The 25,839-nt window shown below is 40.0% G+C and overlaps 1 protein-coding gene across 4 annotated transcripts in view; it reads right to left on the bottom strand.

Moving 5' to 3' along the window:
• The window catches only part of PAPSS1 (3'-phosphoadenosine 5'-phosphosulfate synthase 1), a 109,443-nt gene that overhangs the window by 61,671 nt on the left and 21,933 nt on the right, over positions 1–25,839 (bottom strand). For all 4 annotated transcript variants that reach the window (XM_060104579.1, XM_060104607.1, XM_060104597.1 and 1 more), the window contains 2 exons: positions 22,271–22,409; positions 18,275–18,393 (listed from right to left, as the gene is read on the bottom strand). In XM_060104579.1, coding sequence (XP_059960562.1) covers positions 18,275–18,393; positions 22,271–22,409 — 258 coding nt within the window. The remainder of the gene's footprint in view (positions 1–18,274; positions 18,394–22,270; positions 22,410–25,839) is intronic.

The raw sequence follows: 25,839 nt of genomic DNA on the forward strand, positions 1-25,839 counted from the left end.
CACTACTAAATCTAGAGCTCCTAGTAGATTTAAAAACAGTATTTAAAATATCACTTTAGATTAAAACCATCAGCAAGAAGCCTACTTCTTTATGTCATAACCCGCCAAGTTAAAATGCAATACCAGCAGGCCATCTAGTGACCATTCAAGGGTTAGGAAAAAACTTAAATAAAAAACCCTCAGTATTTTCCAGTGTCTTCTATCTTCTTGGATAAAAATGTGCCAACTGAAGCATACTGAGAAAATAAAGATGCCCTGACAAAAATACTGAGAAATTAAGTATTTATTTAAATGACCACACTGCCTATACCAATTATACTACATAAGCCAGATCAAAAGAGAAATAAGACAATCCAGAGATGACAGAACCAAAATACCCTTCATCCTAATACCCACTGTAGACCACACTAAAAATATTTTTTCCTGGACAGTGAAAATCAATTCCATATCTTAATAATGATAAAATTTCATATTCTAAGGCAAATCAAGGAAAATTTAAACATGAAAAAATTTCACTGCCCTTTGACCTCTCTCCCCTCTACTGTGCACTGTGTATCTGCATTATGCATTGGCCTAACCTTCCCCAGTGGCAGAAATTCATGTTCAATCATAAAGAGCAATGTTCTCCTAGCACCAACAAGACAACTCCTTAAAAGATAACATTCCTTCTTGGGGACTTCCCTGGTTGGTGCAGTGGTTAAGAATCCACCTGCCAATGCAGGGGACACGGGTTCGAGCCCCGGTCTGGGAAGATCCCACATGCCACGGAGCAACTAAGCCCGTGTGCCACAACTACTGAGCCTGCGCTCTAGAGCCCACGAGCCACAACTACTGAAGCCCGTGCACCTACAGCCTGTGCTCCACAACAAGAGAAGCCACCACAATGAGAAGCCCGTGCACCGCAACAAAGACTAGCCCCCGCTCGATGCAACTAGAGAGAGCCCACGCACAGCAATGAAGGCCCAACGCAGCCAAAAATAAATATATTAATTAATTAATTTTTTAAAAAAGATAACATTCCTTCATGATCTTGTAAGGGGCCACAATGACCCCCACTTTGTACTCACAGATCTGGACTGTCCAAACTATCTAGGTCATTTAATGTACAGCCCTCTGTCTCAAAAACCTATATAACTGTGCTTTGACCTTTAAGGGCAGAACAGTACTCAGAGCTTGCTGAGGGCCTGTTCCTGGGTTAATAAAATCCTCTATTTGACTCGAATAAAGTTTTCCATTTCTTTCTTAGATGGATTAATTTTTTGTCGACAGTAAAGAATGTTAAAGAAACAATACCTGGTAGAATTCATTTCAGAAGAGTCTCTCCAAAGTAATACAGAGCATCAGATAGAAAAAATTCCACGCATCATCAGAGGAGGCAGCACTTGTCAAACACCTGAACCATCCTGGGACAAACAACTTCACCTCCCTGAATCTGTGTCCTCATCAGTAAAATGAGGAAAATTATAACTACTTCTCAAAGTCTTAACAAAAATTAAATGCAATAATGCTGGGCTTCCCTGGTGGTGCAGTGGTTGAGAGTCCGCCTGCCGATGCAGGGGACACGGGTTCGTGCCCCGGTCCAGGAGGATCCCACATGCCGTGGAGCGGCTGGGCCTGTGGGCCGTGGCCGCTGGGCCTGCACGTCCGGAGCCTGTGCTCTGCAACGGGAGAGGCCACAACAGTGAGAGGCCCGCGTACCGCAAAAAAAAAAAAAAAAAAGCAATAGTGCTACTGAAGGGACTACCAAAGGCTTTGCACATGCTAAGAGTTCTGCTCTTCCATCTCTACCTGTGCCATTCCCTGCCAGCACTCACAATTATATTCTTAGACATAATGCTAGTCAACGCAGAACCTCTAATCTTCACATCCCCACTCAAAGCACACACTAGAAAGCTATGGAGATTTGGTCACTATTCCCTGAAAACACCACTGCACTCGACATCTTCATCCCCTCCACCCACAATCTATATTAGTGATATTAGCTCTACCATGTGAGCTCACACAACCCACCCTTGGAAAACCTAACAAATATCTTTGTGGAACTTCCCTGGTGGTGCAGTGGTTAGGACTCCAAGTTCCCAATGCAGGGGGCCCGGGTTCAATCCTTGCTCAGGGAACTAGATGCCCCATGCATGCCACAACCAAGAGTTTGCATGCTGCAACTAAGGAGCCTACGAGCCGTAACTAAAGGAGCCTGCCTGCCACAACTAAGACCCGGCACAACCAAAAAAATAAACAAATAAATAAATAAAATATTTTTTTAAATGTCTTTGTGATGACAATGAAGTTGAATTGCACTGGCTACCCCTGGACCACCAGAGAGAAGGAGCTTGTTAGGAAAAGCACGTTACACTAAGTCACCTTGCGATAAGGGTGCAGCAGGCAAAGAAACTCCTTGTATCACCAACTAACCATAAACTCTGAGCTGAACATCAAGTGTGCACTGGTTTCCCCATGTATCCTAATGTTCATCTGAGATTCAACTTTGTGAGAAAATCAAAGGAGAATAAACGCCAGAACAGAAGTAGTTGGGTATGTGTGCATATTTCTTCCTTCAATTGTACTTTTAAATTCTATATCATGTTATAAAAGAAAAAAAAGAATTTATATAGTCATTCTAGTTTATAAATAATGGTAGTAAGGACCAAAACTTTAGGTCCATGAGGCAGGAATCTGTACTGTCTAATTCATTGCCACATCCACAGTGGTTTACAACAGTGCCTAGCATGTATGGCACTAGGTATTTGTTAAATTAACTCACAGGATCAACCAGTACAAACAGAAATACTTACTTTCAATGGGAAGTGAAGTCATTTACTTAGGAAAGCATATAACTGAAATCTTTTCCCCAAAAGAGGGTGGTTCCCAAAAAAGCAATTGCATTAAGGAGGCATTTACATTTATTCTTTTGTCACCACCCAGCTTTAGAATAAAAATGAGTAATTTTCAAAAGAAAATTTCCCTGTCTTAAACTAATATAACCAGAATACCTTTCTGGCCGTAAATTTAATTATATTGTACTTGGGTTGTAATAAGAACACTCTTCAAAGTAAAAGCCAGAGGCATATGAAAATGAATTCTAGGAATCCATGTACCTGGAATCCTAGGTATGGAGTCCAATAAGTTCATGAACAAGTTAGTTAATATCTCTGAAATACTTCATAGGTTTACTCTGTGAATAAAATTAGACAACATACACAAAGTACTCAGTGCAAAGACCAAGTAGGAAACCACCAAAGTAATTCAAGTGAGAGGTGGTTAGAAGCTAAAGTAGGACAAAAGACCACTTCCCCTGAGATTCTAACAATCAAAGCAAATATTTTAAAAGACACAAAGTCCCACATACATGTCCCTTACAAGAAGTATTAACTAGATGTTAGTTTATCTATCCCTCTTTTTCAAAACCTTGAATGAAACTGTCCAATTATCAGATTGTCTAGCAAGAATAATATAGACTAATATCTGTATAAAAGGAAGAATAGGGCCTCCCTGGTGGCGCAAGTGGTTGAGAGTCCGCCTGCCGATGCAGGGGATACGGGTTCGTGCCCCGGTCTGGGAGGATCCCATATGCCGCGGAGCGGCTGGGCCCGTGAGCCATGGCCGCTGAGCCTGCGCGTCCGGAGCCTGCGCGTCCGGAGCCTGTGCTCCGCAGCGGGGGAGGCCACAGCAGTGAGAGGCCCGCATACCGCAAAAAAAAAAAAAAAAAAAAAAAAAAAGGAAGAATAATAGGTATAATCATTAATTAGGAACAAACAAATTGGGAGCAAGGCATTAAGGCCACAGAGACTAAGGAAAGCAATGGCATCAAAAAAAGAAAAAAGTAAACACTGTGGTGAAAGGCATAAGGACAATAATTTTTTAAAAAGCAGCTTGGAACCAAACTATGGAAAAGCTTGAACACAAATTACCTTAATTCTATAAACAATGGGGAAAAAATCAATATATATTTTAGAGTAAAAAAACAGAAAGGATTAGACTACACTTTAGAAATGTGATTCTGTCAACAATATAAAATGGAATAAAAGGCAGACAGGACTGGAGGTGGGGTGACCAATTGTACAGTGGCAGTCAACACTAAATTTTTTACCGTTACGGGGAAAAAAAAGGCAAAGTCCTGTGCATAACAGACACCACATGAGCCTGCATTTTCATTTTACAGAATCATGGTTAAAAATAATTTAAGTCTAAATACAGTGAGGGATCTTGGATTGAATCCGAGAATAGGAAAGGATAATAGTGGAAAAGCTTGTGAAATCCAAATAAGTTTGTGCTTTAGTACAAAGTACCAAGCTTAATTTCTCAGTTTTGAGAAATGTAAGTTATTAAGTTATTAACTTATGTAAGTTATTAACCTAAGTTATTAAGTTATTAACTTATGTAAGTTATTAACCTAAGAGGAAGCTGGGTGAAGGATATACAAGAACGCTCTGTAATATTTTTAGATTTACAGAAGAACTGCCAAATTTTCTCAAGATAAATTTCTGTTGAAAAACAACAAATCATCTTCCCACTACAAAAAAAAAAAAAAAGAAGAAAGAAAAAAGCCTCTATGTAGGTAAAAGTGTCAAACTCAAAGGACGCAACTCTGAGTAGGGCCCCAAAGAAGCGTTTAGGAATTGAAGGAAAGAAAGAATGGAGGGAGGGTAGCCATCACACTCTTAAGTTTAATAATCTCTTAAGTGTCTGAACTATCTGGAACTATCTATAGCCCATAAAATGGCTTCTGAGATTCATGAGCCCCCTAAAATTTTATGAGAATATCTATGTGTATTTTTCTGAAGTTTTATAAAACACTTAAGAATCAGTAATTAGATATAAAAAACAGACAATCCAAACTAACAGAAAATAGAACTATTGGGAATTCCCTAACGGTCCAGTGGTTGGGACTCTGCACTTTCACTGCCATGGGCCAGGGTTCGATCCCTGGTCAGGGAACTAAGATCCTGCAAGCTGCATGGCATGGCCAAAAATAGAAAAAGAAAAAAGAAAACAGAATTAAGTATAACTTTCTAACATTGATACGACAAATCTCAAGTTAAAAAAAAAGATAGGTTCAATATATAAGAAATGCAAACAAAACTACAATCTAAATATAAAGGAAAAATACTGAAAACACAGTTTCAATGAAAATGGCATAGAATTAATATTTATTGATTTCATACAAATTTATAACTATAAACAACCTCAAAAGAGTAAAAGTAGAGTAAGGATAGACAATTCACTGAAAATAAAACAGATTACACAATAGACCACCACCTAACAAACAGAAAGGCCAGCTAATCTATAAAATCAAACTTTCTTGAGCCCATCACAGAGCTGAGGTCCTAAAGCAGTAACATGAGCTGCTTCCAAAGAGTGACAAGTCCCACCAAGAAAAGTCAAGACATATGAATTATCTCCCTTTGGTAAAGCCTGGGAGGAAGAGATGGCTGCAAGAAAAGCAGGAAGAAGAAAACAGCTTTAAAGTTTTGAAAATTCTTCAAGGCTGAGTGTGGACTAGTGTGACAGGTGAGTATCACTGGGAACCCAGACGTGAGGAGCTCTGCGCTCACTCACAAGCAGGCCTACAGGAGGTATGCAGAAGGAACGTGAAGAGCAGGTCTGGAGACCAGAGCCCGCTCCCTCGGTGGCGCACAAGCACAAAGCTCTGCCCACTCCCTGCAGCACTGTCTCATCCAAGACAAAAGCCTTAGGCTGATGGGGGAGGGCAGGAAACCACTCCCCACCCAACCCCTAGCCTCCCAGGGTCTGCTGTTTTGGGGGAGGGGTAGAAGCAAGTATGGCCTGCCAAAAGGAGGTGGAAGAAACTCTCTTGGCCCAGGATCCTGAACCGATACAAACCAGGGATCTGCACGTGAGGAGCAGAAAACTCACCCTCCAAGACCTCCCAGGTTCAAAGAGAGGCTGGCTACCGTGCAGGGAGGGGAAGCAACACTGAGAAAGACCCACTCCAAGATCCAGAAGCATAGGTCCTGCTTAAGACTGAATCTGGACCAGCAGAACTGAAAACCACCACTCCTCCCCCATCATGACCTTGGCACTAAGTAATAAGCAACAGTAGTTTACTGCTGTGAGAGAGGAGCAAGAGCCTGGAAGGAGACCCCTTCTGTGGTACAGGCATACAGGAAATGCTAAAAGCTGAGGATGGAGCAGAAACACTGGGGAAAACCCTCCAGCAGGCCAGATCCCACACTAAGCACAAGGAAAACAGCTCACCACTGGAGAAATGTGAAGCGGGTGTCACATGAAGAATAACTAGAATAAGGAAACCCTAACCCAGCTGAACTACTTATTAAACTAACTCAACTCACTACACTAACAGTGTGACAGAAGAAGCATAAATGCCAAAGCATAAATACCACTTACCTCAATCTCTACTGTTCTTCCAGACACAACACCCAGCATTCAATAAAAAATTAGGACACATGAAAAAGAGGAAGAAAAAACACCCACTGTTAAGAAATACAGCAAGATCCAGAAACGACCCAGAGGTTAGAACCATCAGGCAGGACTTTAAAATAATTAAAATTACTATGTTAAAAGATCTAGTGCAAAAGTGGACAGCATGCCTAAAAAGATAAAGGATTTCAACAGAGAGATGTACACTATACTAAAAACAAAAAAGTCAAATGATGATAGAATTTTTTAATTATCAGAGTTTAAAAATTCTTCCTATGGGAAAATCAATATATTGGATACAGCTAAGGAATCAGTAACCTTGAAAATAAGTGAATAGAAATTAATACAGCTGAAAAGTTAAGACAAAAAAGTGTGAAAGAACAGAGCATCTTTAGGCTGCGGGAAAATATTATATTGTCTAACATATGTGTAACTGGAGTCCCAGAAGGAGGAGAGAGAATAGGACAAAAGAAATATTTGAAGACATAATGGTCAAGAGTTTTCAAAAACCAATAAAAGAATAAACTACCAACCCAAGAAAGTAAAAGAACTCTGAACTGAAAGAAATAGACCTAAATATACTGAAAGACTTATAAACTTCATACTAAAACTGCTGAAAACCAAAAAGATTAAGAGCAAATGTTGAATTTAGGCAGAAAAAAAAAGAAACATTATAAAGAGGGGAAAAAAGAAAAGAATCACATCAGACTTTCATCAGAAACAATGCAAACAAGAGGACCATGGAACAACATCTTTAAAGTACTAAAAGAAAAACACCTGTCAACCCAGAACTCTATGCCCAACAAACACATGAAAAGATGTTCATCATCACTAATTATTAGAAAAATACAAATCAAAACTACAATGAGGTACCATCTCACACCAGTTGGAATGCCCTTTATTAAAAAGTCTACAAATAGGGCTTCCCTGGTGGCACAGTGGTTGGGAGTCCGCCTGCCGATGCAGGGGACACGGGTTCGTGCCCCAGTCTGGGAGGATCCCACATGCCGCAGAGCGGCTTGGCCCATGAGCCATGGCCGTCGAGCCTGCGTGTCCGGAGCCTGTGCTCCGCAACGGGAGAGGCCACAACAGTGAGAGGCCCACATACCGCAAAAAAAAAAAAAAAGTCTACAAATAATAAATGCTGGAAAGGGTGTGGAGGAAAAGGAACCCTCTTATGCTGTCTGTGGGAATGTAAACTGGTGCAACCATTATGGAAAACAGTATAGAGGTTCCTCCAAAAACTAAAAATAGAGTTGCCATACGATCCAGCAATCCCACTCCTGGGCATACACCCAGACAAAATTATGATTCAAAAAGATATATGCAGGGCTTCCCTGGTGGCGCAGTGGTTGAGAGTCTGCCTGCCGATGCAGGGGACACGGGTTCGTGCCCCGGTCTGGGAAGATCCCACATGCCGCGGAGTGGCTGGGTCCATAAGCCATGGCTGCTGAGCCTGCGCATCCGGAGCCTGTGCTCCGCAACGGGAGAGGCCACGACAGTGAGAGGCCCGCATACCGCAAAAAAAAAAAAAAAAAAAAAAAAAAAAAAAGATATATGCAGCACCACTATCTGCAATAGCCAAGACATGGAAACAACCTAAATGTCCATCAACAGATGAATGGATAAACAAGATATGGTATATACATACAATGGAATATTACTCAGCCATAAAAAGGAATGAAATAATGCCATTTGCAGCAACATGGATGGACCTAGAGATTATCATACTAAGCAAAGTTAAGTCCGAAAGAGAAAGACAAATACCACCTTACATCACTTATATGTGGAATCTAAAATACAACACAAATGAACATATCTACAAAACAAAAACAGATTTACAGATATAGAGAACAGACTTGTGATTGCCAAGGGGGAGGGGGTGTGGGGGAGGGAAGGACTGGGAGTTTGGGATTAGCAAATGCAAACTATTATATATAGGATGGATTAATAACAAGGTCCTATTGTATAGCACAGGGAACTATATTCAATATCCTGTGATAAACCATAATGGAAAAGAATATGAAAAAGAACATATATATGTATAACTGAGTCACTCTGCTGTACAGCAGAAATTAAACACAACATTGTAAATCAACTATACTTCAATAAAATTTTTTAAAATGTATACTATGCCCTCCCCAAAAAAATCTTTTAAAAATGAACAAACAGATGAGAAAGATCTGATATAAGCCTTTCCAAACTCAGTCTTCTGTGCCTCCCAGTATGCTATGTATACACTGAAACTACGGTTTCTAGGACACTTTCTAGGAGTTACATACTCTAATTTCTATCACCTAAAACGTTAAATTCCTCAAGGACAGAAACACAGCTGGTTAAGCTCTGTAGTGCCAGTGCCCTAGAATGTGACTAACTACAGTAGCAGGCTTTTAACAGATATCGGATTGATGATGGATAATGAAAGAATGAATAATGAAGAGATGAGAGGGAAGCCAGAAGCAGAGCAATAGGACTAGCTCAAGAGCTCAGAAGTTGGCTAATAGGAAACCTATCAACCAACGGAAAAATGAAGAAGAGCAGAAAGATGAAGTACAAAACCTTCTGGGATTAGGTCTCATTGACCTGCAGAGAGTACATCAATATATATAAAGAAAAACATCAGAGCAGGGCAGTTAGCAATTCATTTTATTTTTATTTATTCAGCTAAAATGCTTATGTAAGGGAAATAAATTAGGAAAGCAAGTCCCAGACTAATCATCTGGTAAATATTTTATAATATGGAAAAATACAAAGGCTAAACATTCATAGTATATTCAGATATAGGTAATTTTTATTTAAAAGTTTTATGCCTAGTATATCCAGTAAGAAATACTAGATGAAAGAGTTTTATGGTAATAGGATTTTAAAAGTCAAGAGTGGATTTAGAAATCACAAGCCACAGTTAGGACAGAATGAGGAGCAATGATGCAACGCCAACTGTCTACCACCATATTAGGAGTTGCTGTGCAGCACTGAACAGCAAAGGTAGGGACCCCACCACTCGGGAGAAAGGAACTACTGACTCCCACATGAAGGCCAGATCTTCTTCAGCTAAATGAACTGTGAGCCTCCACTGGAAAAAGGGAAGTATGGAGAAAGGAGCAGAGAAGGGAAGAAAAATAACTTCTAAAAACTGAGATTAAACTAAACTCAGAGAATCATGCACCTAGTGGGCCCAAGTTCTGGATAACATCAAACCTCTTTACGTTTCCATATGTTCAGGAACGAGACAAAGGTTGTTATGTCCTGGAACCTTCACCCCACTAAAAGTCAACCATAAGATGTCATCAAGTTATCACAGGGGAAATCTGGACTCTCTCAATGTTTAGGAAAAGTTAAATATATTATGTAACTCAACTTAAAAATATACTGATGCCAAGCTGTAGAGCTGAATAACCAAGGCTGAATTTCCTCTATAAGGTATTTGTGTGTTAAAATTACAGGTAAAATAAAAGATTGTTTGTCTCTCAAGCCTCCTGTGGTTTAGACTGACTGGAATATTTCACATGTGGTATATATACGGTGCCCCCCACAGCACCTAACAAAGTGACACACATGCACAGAAAGCCATCAGTGCTATAAAGAATTTAAAATGCACATATTCAGCAATTAATGTATTCAACAACACATTAAAAGGATCATACACCTTGATCAAGTGGGATTAATCCTGGGGTGCAAAGGGTGGTTCGATATCCACAAATCAACCGATGTGATACGCCACATTACCAATATGAACAATAAAAACTATATGATCATATGGATAGAGGCAGAAAAAACCTCTGACAAAGTTCAACATCTATTTACGATAAAAACTCTCAACAAAGTGGGTATAGAGAGAACACACCTCAATATGATAAAGGCCATATATGATAAGCCCACAGCTAACAGCATACTCAATGGTTAAAGCATTTCCTCTAAGATCAGGAACAAGACAAAGTTGTCTACTCTCACCATTTTTATTCAACATAGTATTGGAAGTCTTAGTCACAGCAATCAGACAAGAAAAATAAATAAAAGGCAAACAAACTGGAAAGGAAGAAGTAACACTGTCACTGCAGCTAACATGATACTTTACATAAAAAATCCTCAAGATACTACCAAAAACTACTATAGCTAATCAACGAATCTGGTAAAGTTGCAGGACACAAAATTAATATATAGAAATCTGTTGTATTTCTATACACTAACAATGAACTATCAGAAAGAGAAATTAAGAAGATAATTCCATTTACGATCGCATCAAAAAGAATAAAATAGGAATAAATCTAACTAAGGAAGTAAAAGACTTCTTCTCAGAAAACTATAAGACACTGATGAAAGAAACTGAAGATGACACCAACATGCAAAGATATATCTTGGTCATGGACTAGAAGAATTAATATTGTTAAAATGACCACACTACCCAAGGCAATCTACAAATTCACTTCAATTCCTAACAAAATACTAATGGCATTTTTTACAGAACTGGAAAAAATAATTGTAAAATTTGTATGGAAACACAAAAGACCCCAAACAGCTAAAACAATCTTGAGAAAGAAGAACAAAGCTGGAGGTATCATGCTCCCTGATTTCAAACTACAGTATAAAGCTACTGTCATCAAAACAGTATGGTACTGATACAAAAACAGACACATAGATCAAAGGAACACAACAGAGAGCCCAGAAATGAACCCACACTTATATGGGCAATTAATCTATGAAAAAGAAGCCAAGAATATACAATAGGAAAAAGACAGCATCTTCAATAAATGATTTTGGGAAAAGTGGACAGCTACATGCAAAACAATCAAACTGGAGCAGAAGCAAGAAGAACTACAATCCTGCAGCCTGTGGAACAAAAACCCACATTCACGGAAAGATACACAAGATGAAAAGGCAGAGGGCTATGTACCAGATGAAGGAACAAGACAAAACCCCAGAAAAACAACTAAATGAAGTGGAGAGAGGCAACCTTCCAGAAAAAGAATTCAGAATAATGATAGTGAAGATGATCCAGGACCTCGGAAAAAGAATGGAGGCAAAGATCGAGAAGATGCAAGAAATGTTTAACAAAGACCTAGAAGAATTAAAGAACAAACAACCAGAGATGAACAATACAATAACTGAAATGAAAACTACACTAGAAGGATTCAATAGCAGAATAACTGAGGCAGAAGAACAGATAAGTGACCTGGAAGACAGAATGGTGGAATCCACTGCTGAGGAACAGACTAAAGAAAAAACAATGAAAAGAAATGAAGACAGCCTAAGAGACCTCTGGAACAACATTAAATGCAACAACATTTGCATTATAGGGGTCCCAGAGGGAGAAGAGAGAGAGAAAGGACCAGAGAAAATATTTGAAGAGATTATACTCGAAAACTTCCCTAACATGGGAAAGGAAATAGCCACCCAAGTCCAGGAAGCGCAGTGAGTCCCATACAGGATAAACCCAGGGAGAAACACACCGAGACACACAGTAATCAAATTGGCAAACATTAAAGAAAAATTATTGAAAGCAGCAAGGGAAAAACGACAAATGACATATATGAGAACTCCCATAAGGTTAACAGCTGATTTCTCAGCAGAAACTCTACAAGCCAGAAGGGAGTGGCATGATATACCTAAAATGATGAAAGGGAAGAACCTACAACCAAGATTACTCTACCCGGCAAGGATCTCATTCAGATTCGATGGAGAAATCAAAAGCTTTACAGACAAGCTAAAGCTAAGAGAATTCAGCACCACCAAACCAGCTCTACAACAAATGCTAAAGGAACTTCTCTAAGTGGCAAACACAAGAGAAGAAAAGGACCTACAAAAACAAACCCAAAACAATTAAGAAAATGGTCACAGGAACATAAATATCGATAATTACCTTAAACGTGAATGGATTAAATGATCTAACCAAAAGACACAGGCTTGCTGAATGGATACAAAAACAATACACATCTATATGCTGTCTACAAGAGACCCACTTCAGACCTAGGGACACATACAGACTGAAAGTGAGGGGATGAAAAAAGATATTCGATGCAAATGGAAATCAAAAGAAAGCTGGAGGGCTTCCCTGGTGGCGCAGTGGTTGAGAGTCCCCCTGCTGATGCAGGGGACACGGGTTCATGCCCCGGTCCAGGAAGATCCCACATGCCGTGGAGCAGCTGGGCCCGTGAGCTATGGTCGCTGAGCCTGTGCTCTGGGAGAGGCCACAACAGCGAGAGACCCGCGTACCGCAAAAAAAAAAAAAAAAAAAGAAAGCTGGAATAGCAATACTCATATCAGATAAAATAAACTTTAAAATAAAGAATGTTACAAGAGACAAGGAAGGACACTACATAATGATCAAGGGATCAATCCAAGAAGAAGATATAACAATTATAAATATATGTGCACCCAACATAAGAGCACCTCAATACATAAGGCAACAGCTAACAGCTATAAAACAGGAAATCGACAGTAACACAATAATACTGAGGGACTTTAACACCTCACTTACACCAATGGACAGATCATCCAAAATGAAAATAAATAAGTAAACAGAAGCTTTAAATGAAACAACAGACCACATAGATTTAATTGACATTTATAGGACATTCCATCCAAAAAAGCAGATTACACTTTCTTCTCAAGTGCGCATGGAATATTCTCCAGGATAGATCACATCTTGGGTCACAAATCAAGCCTCACTAAATTTAAGAAAATTGGAATCATATCAAGCATCTTTTCAGACCACAATGCTATGAGATTAGAAATGAGTTACAGGGAAAAAACCGTAAAAAACACAAACACATGGAGGCTTAACAATACGTTACTAACTAATCAAGAGATCACTAAAGAAATCAAAGAGGGAATCAAAAAATACCTAGAGACAAATGACAGTGAAATCACAACGATCCAAGACCTATGGGATGCAGCAAAAGCAGTTCTAAGAGGGAAGTTTCTAGCTATACAAGCCTACCTCAAGAAACAAGAAAAATCTCAAGTAAACAATCTAACATTACACCTAAAGCAACTAGAGAAAGAAGAACAAACAAAACCCAAAGTTAGCAGAAGGAAAGAAATCATAAAGATCAGAGCAGAAATAAATGAAATAGAAACAAAGAAAACAGTATCAAAGATCAATAAAACTAAAAGCTGGTTCTTTGAGAAGATAAACAAAATTGATAAACCATTAGCCAGACTCATCAAGAAGGAGAGGAAGAGGACTCAAATCAATAAAATTAGAAATGAAAAAGGAGAAGTTACAACAGACACCACAGAAATACAAAGCATCTTAAGAGACTACTACAAGCAACTCTATGCCAATAAAATGGACAACCTGGAAGAAAAGGATCAATTCTTAGAAAGGTATAACCTTCCAAGACTGAACCAGGAAGAAACAGAAAATATAAACAGACCAATCACAAGTAATGAAATTGAGACTGTGATTAAAAATCTTCCAACAAACAAAAGTCCAGGACCAGATGGCCTCACAGGTGAATTCTATCAAACATTTAGAGAAGAGCTAACACCCATCCTTCTCAAACTCTTCCAAAAAGTTGCAGAGGAAGGAACACTCACAAACACATTCTATGAGGCCACCATCACCCTGATACCAAAACCAGACAAAGATACTACAAAAAAAGAAAATTACAGACCAATATCACTGATGAATATAGATGCAAAAATCCTCAACAAAATATTAGCAAACAGAATCCAACAACACATTAAAAGGATCATACACCATGATCAAGTGGGATTTATCCCAGGGATGCAAGGATTCTTCATTATATGCAAATCAATCAATGTGATACACCATATTAACAAATTGAAGAATAAAAACCAGATGATCATCTCAATAGATACAGAAAAAGCTTTTGACAAAATTCAACACCCTTTTATGATAAAAACTCTCCAGAAAGTGGGCATAGAGGGAACCTACCTCAACATAATAAAGGCCATATACAACAAACCCACAGCAAACATCATTCTCAATGGTGAGAAACTGAAAGCATTTCCTCTAAGATCAGGAACGAGACAAGGATGTCCACTCTCACCATTATTCAACATAGTTTTGGAAGTCCTAGCCACGGCAATCAGAGAAGAAAAAGAAAAAAAAGGAATAGAAATTGGAAAAGAAGAAGTAAAACTCTCACTGTTTGCAGATGACATGACACTATACATAGAGAATCCTAGAAATGCCACCAGAAAACTACTAGAGCTAATCAATGAATTTGGTAAACTTGCAGGATACAAAATTAATGCACAGAAATCTCTTGCATTCCTATACACTAATGATGAAAAATCTGAAAGAGAAATTATGGAAACACTCCCATTTACCACTGCAACAAAAAGAATAAAATACCTAGGAATAAACCTGCGTAGGGAGACAAAAGACCTGTATGCAGAAAACTATAAGACACTGATGAAAGAAATTAAAGATGATACCAACAGATGGAGAGATATACCATGTTCTTGGATTTGAAGAATCAATATTGTGAAAATGAATATATTACCCAAACCAATCTACAGATTCAATGCAAGCCCTATCAAATTACCAAGGGCATTTTTTACAGTACTAGAACAAATCATCTTAAAATTTGTATGGAGACACAGAAGATCCCAACTAGCCAAAGCAGTCTTGAGGGAAAAAAACAGAGCTGGAGGAATCAGACTCCCTGACTTCAGACTATACTACAAAGCTACAGTAATCAAGACAATATGGGGGCCTCCCTGGTGGCGCAAGTGGTTGAGAGTCCGCCTGCCGATGCAGGGGATACGGGTTCGTGCCCCGGTCTGGGAGGATCCCATATGCCGCGGAGCGGCTGGGCCCGTGAGCCATGGCCGCTGAGCCTGCGCGTCCGGAGCCTGCGCGTCCGGAGCCTGTGCTCCGCAACGGGGGAGGCCACAACAGTGAGAGGCCCGCATACCGCAAAAAAAAAAAAAAAGACAATATGGTACTGGCACAAAAACAGAAAAAGAGATCAATGGAACAAGATAGAAAGCCCAGCGATAAACCCACACACCTATGGTCAACTAATCTATGACAAAGGAAGCAAAGATATACAACGGAGAAAAGACAGTCTCTTCAGTAAGTGGCGCTGGGAAATCTGGACAGCTACATGTAAAAGAATGAAATTAGAACACTCCCTAGTACCATTCACAAAAATAAACTCCAAATGGATTCGAGACCTAAATGTAAGGCTGGACACTATAAAACTCTTAGAGGAAAACATAGCAAGAACACTCTTTGACATAAATCACAGCAAGATTTTTTTTGATCCACCTCCTAGAGTAATGGAAATAAAAACAAAAATAAACAAATGGGACCTAAGGAAACTTCAAAGCTTTTGCACAGCAAAACAAACCATAAAGAAGACAAAAAGACAACCCTCAGAATGGGAGAAAATATTTGCGAACGAATCAACAGACAAAGGATTAATCTCCAAAATATATAAACAGCTCATGCAGCTCAATATTAAAGAAACAAACAACCCAATCCAAAAATGGGCAGAAGACCTAAATAGACATTTTTCCAAAGAAGACATACAGATGGCCAAGAAGTACATGAAAAGCTGCTCAACCTCACTAATTATTAGAGAAATGCAAATCAAAACTACAATGAGGGGCTTCCCTGGTGGCACAGTGGTTGAGAGTCTGCCTGCTGATGCTGGGGACGCAGGTTCGTGCCCCAGTCCGGGAAGATCCCACGTGCCGTGGAGCGGCTAGGCCCATGAGCCATGGCCACTGAGCCTGAGCGTCCAGAGCCTGTGCTCTGCAGCGGGAGAGGCCACAACAGTGAGTGGCCCACATACCACCAAAAAAAAAAAAAAAAAACAAACTACAATGAGGTATCACCTCACACCAGTTAGAATGGGCATCATCAGAAAGTCTACCAACAACAAATGGTGGAGAGGGTGCAGAGAAAAGGGAACCCTCTTGCAATGTTGGTGGGAATGTAAATTGATACGGCCACTACGGAGAACAGTATGGAGGTTCCTTAAAAAACTAAAAATAGATTTACCATATGATCCAGCAATCCCACTAATGCCCAACGACAGATGAATGGATAAAGAAGTTGTGGTATATATATACAATGGAATATTACTCAGCCATAAAAAGGAACGAAATTGAGTCATTTGTTGAGACGTGGATAGATCTAGAGACTGTCATACACAGTGGAGGAAGTCAGAAAGAGAAAAACAAATATCATATATTAATGCATGTAGGTGGAACCTAGAAAAATGGTACAGATGAGCCGGTTTGTAGGGCAGTAGTTGAGACACAGATGTAGAGAACAAATGTATGGACACCAAGGGGGGAAAACTGCGTTGGGGTGGGGATGGTGGTGTGCTGAATTGGGCGATTGGGATTGACATGTATACACTGATGTGTATAAAATTGATGACTAATAAGAACCGGCAGTATAAAAAAACAAACAAAACAACTAACACTAAACTTTCATTGGGTTATTTGTATGGAAATATGTTAATATAAATGTTTCAGACATTACATGAAATTTCTAAAAATCTTATATGTTCTGGTATAATGTTATAAGTCATAATTCTAGTTATTACTTTAAAATGTATATTTCAGAAATAACTAAATTTCCTTGTCAATTGCATTATTATGAACTTTCCTCAAATCTTTAACCATGGTCATTTTTAAGTCTTTTGTCATTTACAGACAGTTCTGGGTGTACTCTGATGCTTTTGCAAAAATGTTCCTATAAAAGGGTTTCATTTTCAAGGAATTCATGGAAAAGACTCTTACAAGTACAGGTTTCTGGTAACTGACTGTACTGCTGAACTGAATGAATAAGCATTTTCAGAACTCTAATGAAAAACTGATGAACTCATAAAAGTGCTAACAAAAGATCAAGATGAAAAAAAAAATTAATTACATGGGACTGAGTGAACTGATGAGGATGATTATAATTTTTGTGACTTTCTGTTTGAATTAAAAAAAATCCCACAAGGACTCAGAGGCAAAAAATATTCAAATCAATTTTCACTGCAAAGTAAAGGAGCTGTTACAGTGGAGGATTACTGGACTGAATGTCAATATTATGACATAGTATGAGTGTGTTTCATGTTTGGTAATTACAATCATTGTTACTTTTGTTGTGGTCATCCATTTACAATGCTTGGTGTCAGTCTATTTATCTCTTGTAAAAATAAAATACTCTGTGTGTGTGTGTATGTGTGTGTGAGAGAGAGAGAGAAAAATAATTAACTAATTAATTTTAAAAAAAAGAATCAAACTGGGACTACTTTCTCACACCATATACAAAAATAAATTCAAAATGGGTTAAAGACTTAAATGTAAGACCTGAAACCATAAAACTTCTATAAGAAAACATAGGTAGTATGCTCTTTGGTCTTAATAGTATTTTTTTTTGGCTATGTCTCCTCAGGCAAGGGAAACAAATGTAAAAGTAAACAAATGGGACTACATCAAACTAAAAAGCTTTTGCACAGCAAAGGAAACTATCAACAAAACAAAAAGGCCACCTACTGAATGGGAGAAGATATTCACAAATGATATAGCTGGTAAGGGGTTTATATCCAAAATATACAAAGAACTCACACAACTAACATCAAAAAAACCAAACAGGGCTTCCCTGGTGGTGCAGTGGTTGAGAGTCTGCCTGCCGATGCAGGGCACACGGGTTCATGCCACGGTCCAGGAAAATCCCACATGCCGTGGAGTGGCTGGGCCCTTGAGCCATGGCCGCTGAGCCTGCCCATCCGGAGCCTGTGCTCCGCAACGGGAGAGGCCACAACAGTGAGAGGCCCGCGTACCACAAAAAAGAAACAAATGTTACTCCATATTACCACCACCCTTTTTTGGAGGGGGAATGTTATGAGATGGATGTAATTATTCTCTGGGGATCCCCTCATGGACCTCTGCTTACCCGTTCCTGTAGAAGCTCCACAACCTGCTGGACACAGTCATTTACATCACAGGAGTCTGTTTTCAGCACCAATTCCGGGGCCTCTGGTTTTTCATATTCAGAATCAATCCCAGTGAAACCTATAAAAGGTAAAAGATAATAGAGGGAGTGGAAATTAAAACAGGTTTGTTTCCTCAGTGCAAGTCTCTGCTATGCTGAAGTTCATATTTATGCTGCCCCTTCTAAGTTACGGGGCTATAATATTGAAACTTCTTTCCTGGGAGGAGATTTCTAATTAAACTTTTGTTTCTTCTTTGAACACAAACAGTCGATCCTTCTTATTCGCAGTAGTTCTCTTCAATACGTTGCCACACACACAAAATTAGTGAATACTGAACCACTGCTTCTAGGAGAAATGTGGGTTTGGCTTCCTGTGAGCCTCTAGTCACCAAATTTTTATCAACCAATTAATATATTTGTTTTATGAGTGTTTCTGTTTAAAGACACCTTATTTCATATATAGTGCTGATTCATTAACACCGAACTCATGGCCAACAGCACCAGAACTCATGTCTGAACAAAGCTTATCTAACACATGTATTTTCTCCACAAGGCAGGTCAGTCTTCCTGCACTTGGGAACACTGGACAGTACTTCAGCACTGTGCCGGGGGGCCATTTTAAACAGCAAAATCACCAACAAAAAGAAAAAAAAAAAAAAAGCAAAACACATGGCACTAAACAGGCCACCAAAAGGACACTTCTTTACAGTATGAGAGCTGAAACACAAAAGCCTTGTTCAACTTCAGCTGGGAATGTATATTCTGGGTGACTAAAATTTTGCTGCTCTGTGTGTGTCTACAAGCGACAGCCAAAGCACTGTGGGTATATGGATGTGGGGTAACAAATAAATTTTAGTGAGTAGGCACATTTGCAAATCTGGAATCTTCAAATACTGAAGATTGATGATATTTCTATCACCCTTCCTTTTTTCTGTTAAGTAAATGCCTACAGTGCCTGTGAAGAAAACAGAAATGAATACCAAGTAATCCAGAGCATCCAATTTCTCCACAGGAACACAGGATATAGTGCCTAAACCTTGGGCATAAAACCAAACTTGACAAGATTTTTTCTCCCTCAGCGCAAAAACCAACGCCAAGTCAATCTGTCCAGTATATTCACCAGGATTATCTACAGCCGAATTGAAGCTCTGCAGGGTTCTTCTGCCATCACATTAAGTGTTCAGGCAAGACAGATTAACTACTATTAGCTTCAGCAGAACATAAGTAAGGAATCCTGTTGTATCACCAAAAATGTTCCACAATCAAATGTAACCAATTTAGATATTAACCACTATTTAGATTTTCCCTATCTGTATATGTGCTACCGTGTAACTGCCTAGAGGAGAAAGAACACATGATGTTAACCACAGAATAGGCTGGCTGAGCTAAAGATATGCTATTCCTATCTTTCATATTATTCCATACCTAAGTCATTCGAGATCTGTCTGCCTTGGAATGCCAAGTCATTCTTGGGTTAGGATGGTAAACATGAACTTAAAATCATTACTAAAAAGCTTTAAAATAAACACTACAAGTCTACAGCCCATCTATTTCATTTTTTTTCTATTTCATATTTTTAAGTATCACATGAAGTCCTGAACCCAAGAAGAAATTTTTGCATTACCAATATTCCCAGCAGTATTAGTGGTGAGTCACAATAAAATGGGTGGGGAAAAGACAAACCTGGTTAAAACACTAGTTCTTAAGCTCTGATTCTCAAGTGTAGCTACACGCTGGAATCACTGGGTCCCACCCTTAAGAGATTCTGGTTTCAATGGTCTGGGGTACAGCCTTGGCACTAGATTGTTTAAGTCCCACCAGATAATGCTTATGTGCAGCAAAGCTTTGAGGATCACTGTGTTAGAAGACTTGGATTAACGTTTTAAAAGCCCAGGAAGTCTCTTCCTAGTTAATTTAGCCCATAAGTGATTTTACAGTAAATGTATACTGTGAGAAAAACGTTTATATTTAAGTAAATAATAACTACTTGAGCGTTACTCATGAAAATAATCTAGGTATTAGAGTAGCTGACACAGGCATGTATTTACACTTTAGTAAATGCCATATAAAAGCCTGAAGTCTGCTGAATGTATGCAATCCCACCTGTCCCTGAAATGTTTACCATCAGGGCTCTGAAATAGCATTGGTAGGAAACTTTTTAAGCACCATTCTTACAATGAGTAAATGATTTTGAAAACTGTCCAGTCAGGAACTCTAGAACCATGGCAAACCTAAAATAAATAAATGTGTGTACACACATGCACACAGGTATACATTAACCTAAGAACATTTTATCAATGTCTATTCAAAGGAATTAAGAAACACCTGGTAAACAAGTAAAACATAGAAAACTGAACGAATACAAGCACATTCCCAGATACAGAATGCAAACTGTAAGTGACTCAAGGTATTTTGGATTCAGTCTTATTATTCATCTTTACATCCCCAGCACCAGATATAAACCCTGCAGATAGAAAGCATTGATCAAAGTGTTGAACATCCAATTTCCACTCCACCTTCTAATCCATTCGACAAGCATTTACTGTGTGTGTGTACCAAGTATTATGCTTTGGGCCATGCTCCGTGCTAAATTCTAAAAATACAGAAATGGTAAAGATGTTGTCCTGGCTCACAGGGTGCTTACTCCAGCTGAGCAAACAAATCTACCTCCCTCACCAATCCATCCTTGCAAAAACAACAAAACCAAGTACAGTTAAAACAAGCAAAAGATTCAGACTTCAGGATCCTGGACACACTGTTCTGCTTCTCTTTGCAAATCTCTATTACAAAAAACAGAAGTGCACACTGGCCGTCAACAGAGAGAGGGTGACCTAGAAATTAAATGGATAAACTGTTTTCCCTCCTGTTGTCATATATTATTCAGGTCAGGCAGCTTATTCTCACTGAGTCAAGAAAGTACAGGCTTAATGGGTGAAACCTGAGTCTCCATGATGGTAAGACTGGATACGAGCCCTGCCCAAGGAACCAGATTCACCACGGCCAGTGGAACTTGCCCCAACTGCTAATGGGCTCCCAGGTCCAAACAGAAGAGCCCAGAATAACAAGCATTTTCCTTCCTGTTCCACCTTTTCCTTTCTAGGGCCAGAAGCTGGTGCCAAAATCTACACTTCATAGAGCTCCTGGGAGTCTGAGGCTATCACACTCCCTGCTGGGAAGGCAAACAAAAGTTAGGGGCATGAATTGATCCCAAACAATGCTGAACCTATCTTTGATTTTTCTTATGCTGGCATGCCCTCTGTTACTGTTAATAATAATACCGGTAATAGACCAGGGCTAATGTCAAAGGATGTCTAAAAGATAAACAGAATGACTGGTATCAAGGGCGACAGCAGAACGGGTTCTAAATGTCTCTTTCTATGTCCAAATTTTCATCATAGTTGAAACTCTGGGAGCAGACCATAAAATCAAAACCACAAGCTGTATGTACTTTGATAAAATCACAGATATGTTAATTTAATCTAATGCAACAATCATACATAGAATGAATTTCAGACCATTCCAGGCACTATGATATAAATAAGAATGAGACATTTTCCTTGCTCTCAAGATGCTTATAATTCAGGCATTTTTCCCAGTAGCTATAGAATGCCCTACATTTTCACTGGAACAAAGAGAACAGAAGTGGCAGCAACTATCCAACTAATAGCCAATCTAATGCTAGGTACCTAATTATACCAAATAGGCTTCCCAAAGTCCCAATCCTCTAAAACTGCCTTGTGAGTAGGATTTCAACCTGATCGATGATACTGAGTGTACACAGTGCCAGGTACTACTGGTAGGCCTGAGAGATACAACAGTGTAACAAGACCTGCTTTCTCTTCTCAGGGAGCTCCAAGTTGTCTGAAAACTTCCATCTCTTAGAAAAGATTATCAGTCTCAGATATAGTAAGATGAAACATCTAAGGAAAGACAAACTCGGAAAAAAATATTACTTACCTTTAATTTCTCCAGCCCGTGCTTTTTTGTAGAGTCCTTTGACATCCCTCTGTTCACAAACATGCAGGGGAGCATCAACAAACACTTCAAAAAAAGGTAAACTTGCGCCCTCATGAATTTGTCTTGCATTGTTGCGATCCTTAGAAAAAAGGCACATACAGAAACATAATAAAGAGTGCTCATATGAATCAAGGGTACTATATTAATGTCAAGGACAAGTAAAAGTGCTTTTCAGCTGTGTTAGTGGAAAATACACAAAGTTTAATTTATATTTTGAAAATATAAACTGAAAAAAAATAAACCCAAGAAATTATTAGATTAACACACCCATTCTTCATTAAGGATTTTTTAAAATTTATTTATCTTTTTTAACATCTTTATTGGAGTATAATTGCTTTACAATGGTGTGTTAGTTTCTGCTTTACAACAAAGTGAATCAGTTATACATATACATATATCCCCATATCCCCTCCCTCTTGCGTCTCCCTCCCACCCTCCCTATCCCACCCCTCTAGGTGGTCACAAAGCACTGAGCTGACCTCCCTGTGCTATGCAGCTGCTTCCCACTAGCTATCTATTTTATGTTTGGTAGTGTATATATGTCCATGCCACCCTCTCACTTTGTCACAGCTTACCCTTCCCCCTCCCCGTATCCTCAAAAGGCCTGCTATTCTAAAATCTGAGATATTGGCAAGTTCCAGGAGGGAGAACAATGGATGCCCCATAAAAACTTTCACCTAAATTTTAAGAGGAAGCTGAGCCAAAGCCCAGCTTAAATGCAGACGTCATCAGGCCTCTCTCTTAACAGGCTCAACCTCATCCTGAGCCAGCGTGAAAGGAACTTCACAAGGGATCCATTCAGACCCCTGAGGCTAGTTTATTCACTTGCCAAATACAAAGCCCTGCAGCCACTACACATCTCTAGCATTCCCAAAACTTTACTTTTCTGCATGGCTCCTAACCCCCAACTCTGCTAATACCTTCACTGCTCGGCCTAAACTCTCTCTCTGGAACACTGCTTCCTTTGTAAGTGAAACTCTTCTTCTTTCTGGTCTTAACTGAAACTAGGTTCTCCCTTGAGGATTCACTCATCTTCCTGTTCTCAAACGCAGGCTCTACATTCATATTCTATAGACAAGGCAGTGCCACCATTTTCAAAGCTAGCCCCTGCACCTTCCTCCATCCTATCCCCACATGGCTCATGTTATCATTTACCACCTTTCTTATGGCCCCTCAACCCATGCCTACTTCCACTCTTATCAGATGGCCACACTTCTAATTTCAAAAAGAAAATCCCCAGGGACTTCCCTGACCGTCCAGTGGTTAGGACTCTGTGCTTCCAATGCAGGGGGCGTGGGTTCAATCCCTGGTTGGGGAACTAAGATCCCACATGCCGTGCAGCATGGCCAGAAAAAAGAAAGAAAGAAAAGAAAAAGCAATCCCCAGACACGAACGCTCTCAATCTCCCCTCTGCCATATAATTTACCTATATCCCCCACCTTTATCTCCTTCCCTCCTGCCACTCCTCCCTTCACGGATTCAAAATCCCCTACTCTGCAATGGAATACTATTCAGCCATAAAAAAAGAATGAGATTTTGCCATTTGTAGTAACACGGATGGGCTTGGAGGGCATTGTGCTAAGCGAAATAAGTTTGACAGAGAAAGACAAATACTGTATGATATCACCTGCATGTGGAATCTAAACAAATACAACAGGACTTCCCTGGTGGTGCAGTGGTTAAGAATCCGCCTGCCAATGCAGGGTACACGGGTTCAAGCCCTGGTCCGGGAAGATCCCACATGCCGTGGAGCAACTAAGCCCGTGCGCCACTACTACTGAGCCTGCGTTCTAGAGCCCGCGAGCCACAACTGCTGAAGCCTGCCTGCCTAGAGCTCGTGCTCTGCAACAATAGAAGCCACTGCAATCAGAAGCCTGCACACAGCAACGAAGAGTAGCCCCTGTTCACCGCAACTAGAGAAAGCCCGCGCGCAGCAATGAAGACCCAATGCAGCCAAAAATAATAAATATATAAAATAAATTTTTAAACAAACTAGTGGTTACCAGTAGGAGAGGGGGGAAGGGGCAACATAGGGGTGGGGAGTCAGAGGTACAAACTATTAGGTGTAAGATAAGCTAAAGGATGTAGTGTACAACATGGGGAATAGAGCCAATATTTTGTAATAACTGTAAATGGAAAGTAACTTTTAAAAATTGTACGTAAGAAAAAAAAAATCCCCTTCCTGCTAATGAACCTTGCTCAATCCATTATCACTGCTGCATCTGGAATTTTCAACCTCCTCCTTCTCCACTGGCAACAAACAAGTAAAAGTCACCCTCTTCCATTAAAAAGAGATGAGCTAACAAATCATACAAAAATTCCCTCAATCCTGGCACTTTCCAGGCCATTCTGCCACATTTCATACTACTAACCCTGTGTACTGCAATCATGCTACTCCCTGGTCGTTCCTGTGCAGGCTCCCCTGCGGCACTGGGGTTGCCCACATTCTACCAGGAGCCCACTGCGCACACTGCACGGTCCCTGAGCACTTTGCTCAACTGCTCTCACAGTGTAAACTACAGCATATAAACCAACACTCAAGCCTGAACTCTGTCCTCTCCCGAAAGTAAACACACCTTTCCAACTTCCTCCAAAATACACCCACCTGGAGATCTCCCACGTACCTCAAACTTAACACGTGTAAAACTGAACCCACTCTCTTTTCTCCCAAGCTTGCATTCCCACCTATACTGCCCACATCAAGGGATGACGACACCACTCACCCAGAATCCCCAGAGTTGTTCTGTTTCTTCCCTTTGCCGTCCCACCCCCTGCATTTTGTCACGAAGTCCTTCAGATTTTACCTCTAGACATTACACAAACCCAGTCTGCACTTCTTCCCTAGCTCCTGGTTCAACCTCATTTTTCTTGCCTGGACAACACCCTTTTAATCAGTCTGCTGGCTTCCAGCTTTGACCTGCTCAAAGCCACACTCTACACTGTCCCCAGATGACAGAGGATGCAAATTCAACCACGTCACTAAACTCTTCAGAGACTGCCCAGCACCATCAGGGTAAAACCCAAGCTTCTGTGTGACGCCTCAGGCCTTCTCCACCTGGCCCCACCATTCTCAGTCTTGCACCTGATGTTCTATTGATAATCAACACCTGCCTGGTCTACCAGGCTGTTTGGGCCTAATGCCTTTGCCATCCCCCCCCTGCCAAAAACACTCCACCTCTCTCCTCTGGCTACAGCAATGTGTCCCCTCACAGCACAGCTCCATGCTAAGTCCTCCAGGAAGCCTACCCATGTCCAGGCTGACAGAGGTCTCACTTCCGCTGGGTTCTCAGAGTACCCACCATACACCTCTGTCACAGATCTCATCCCAATATACTGAAATAATTTCAGTAGTTTTATAACCTTAGTATCTGGCAGAGTGATTAAGTCATGATTCTACTATTCCAACTGTCCTTTTAAATGAAGGTGTTCCCCAAGTTTCCACCTGTGACTCGCTTCTCATTCTATATACTCTTTTGTACACTCAACTTCATCAAGGTTTCAACAATAAA

The sequence above is a fragment of the Mesoplodon densirostris genome, chromosome 1 (assembly GCF_025265405.1).
Source record: "Mesoplodon densirostris isolate mMesDen1 chromosome 1, mMesDen1 primary haplotype, whole genome shotgun sequence".
NCBI classification, from domain to species: Eukaryota; Metazoa; Chordata; class Mammalia; order Artiodactyla; family Ziphiidae; genus Mesoplodon; species Mesoplodon densirostris.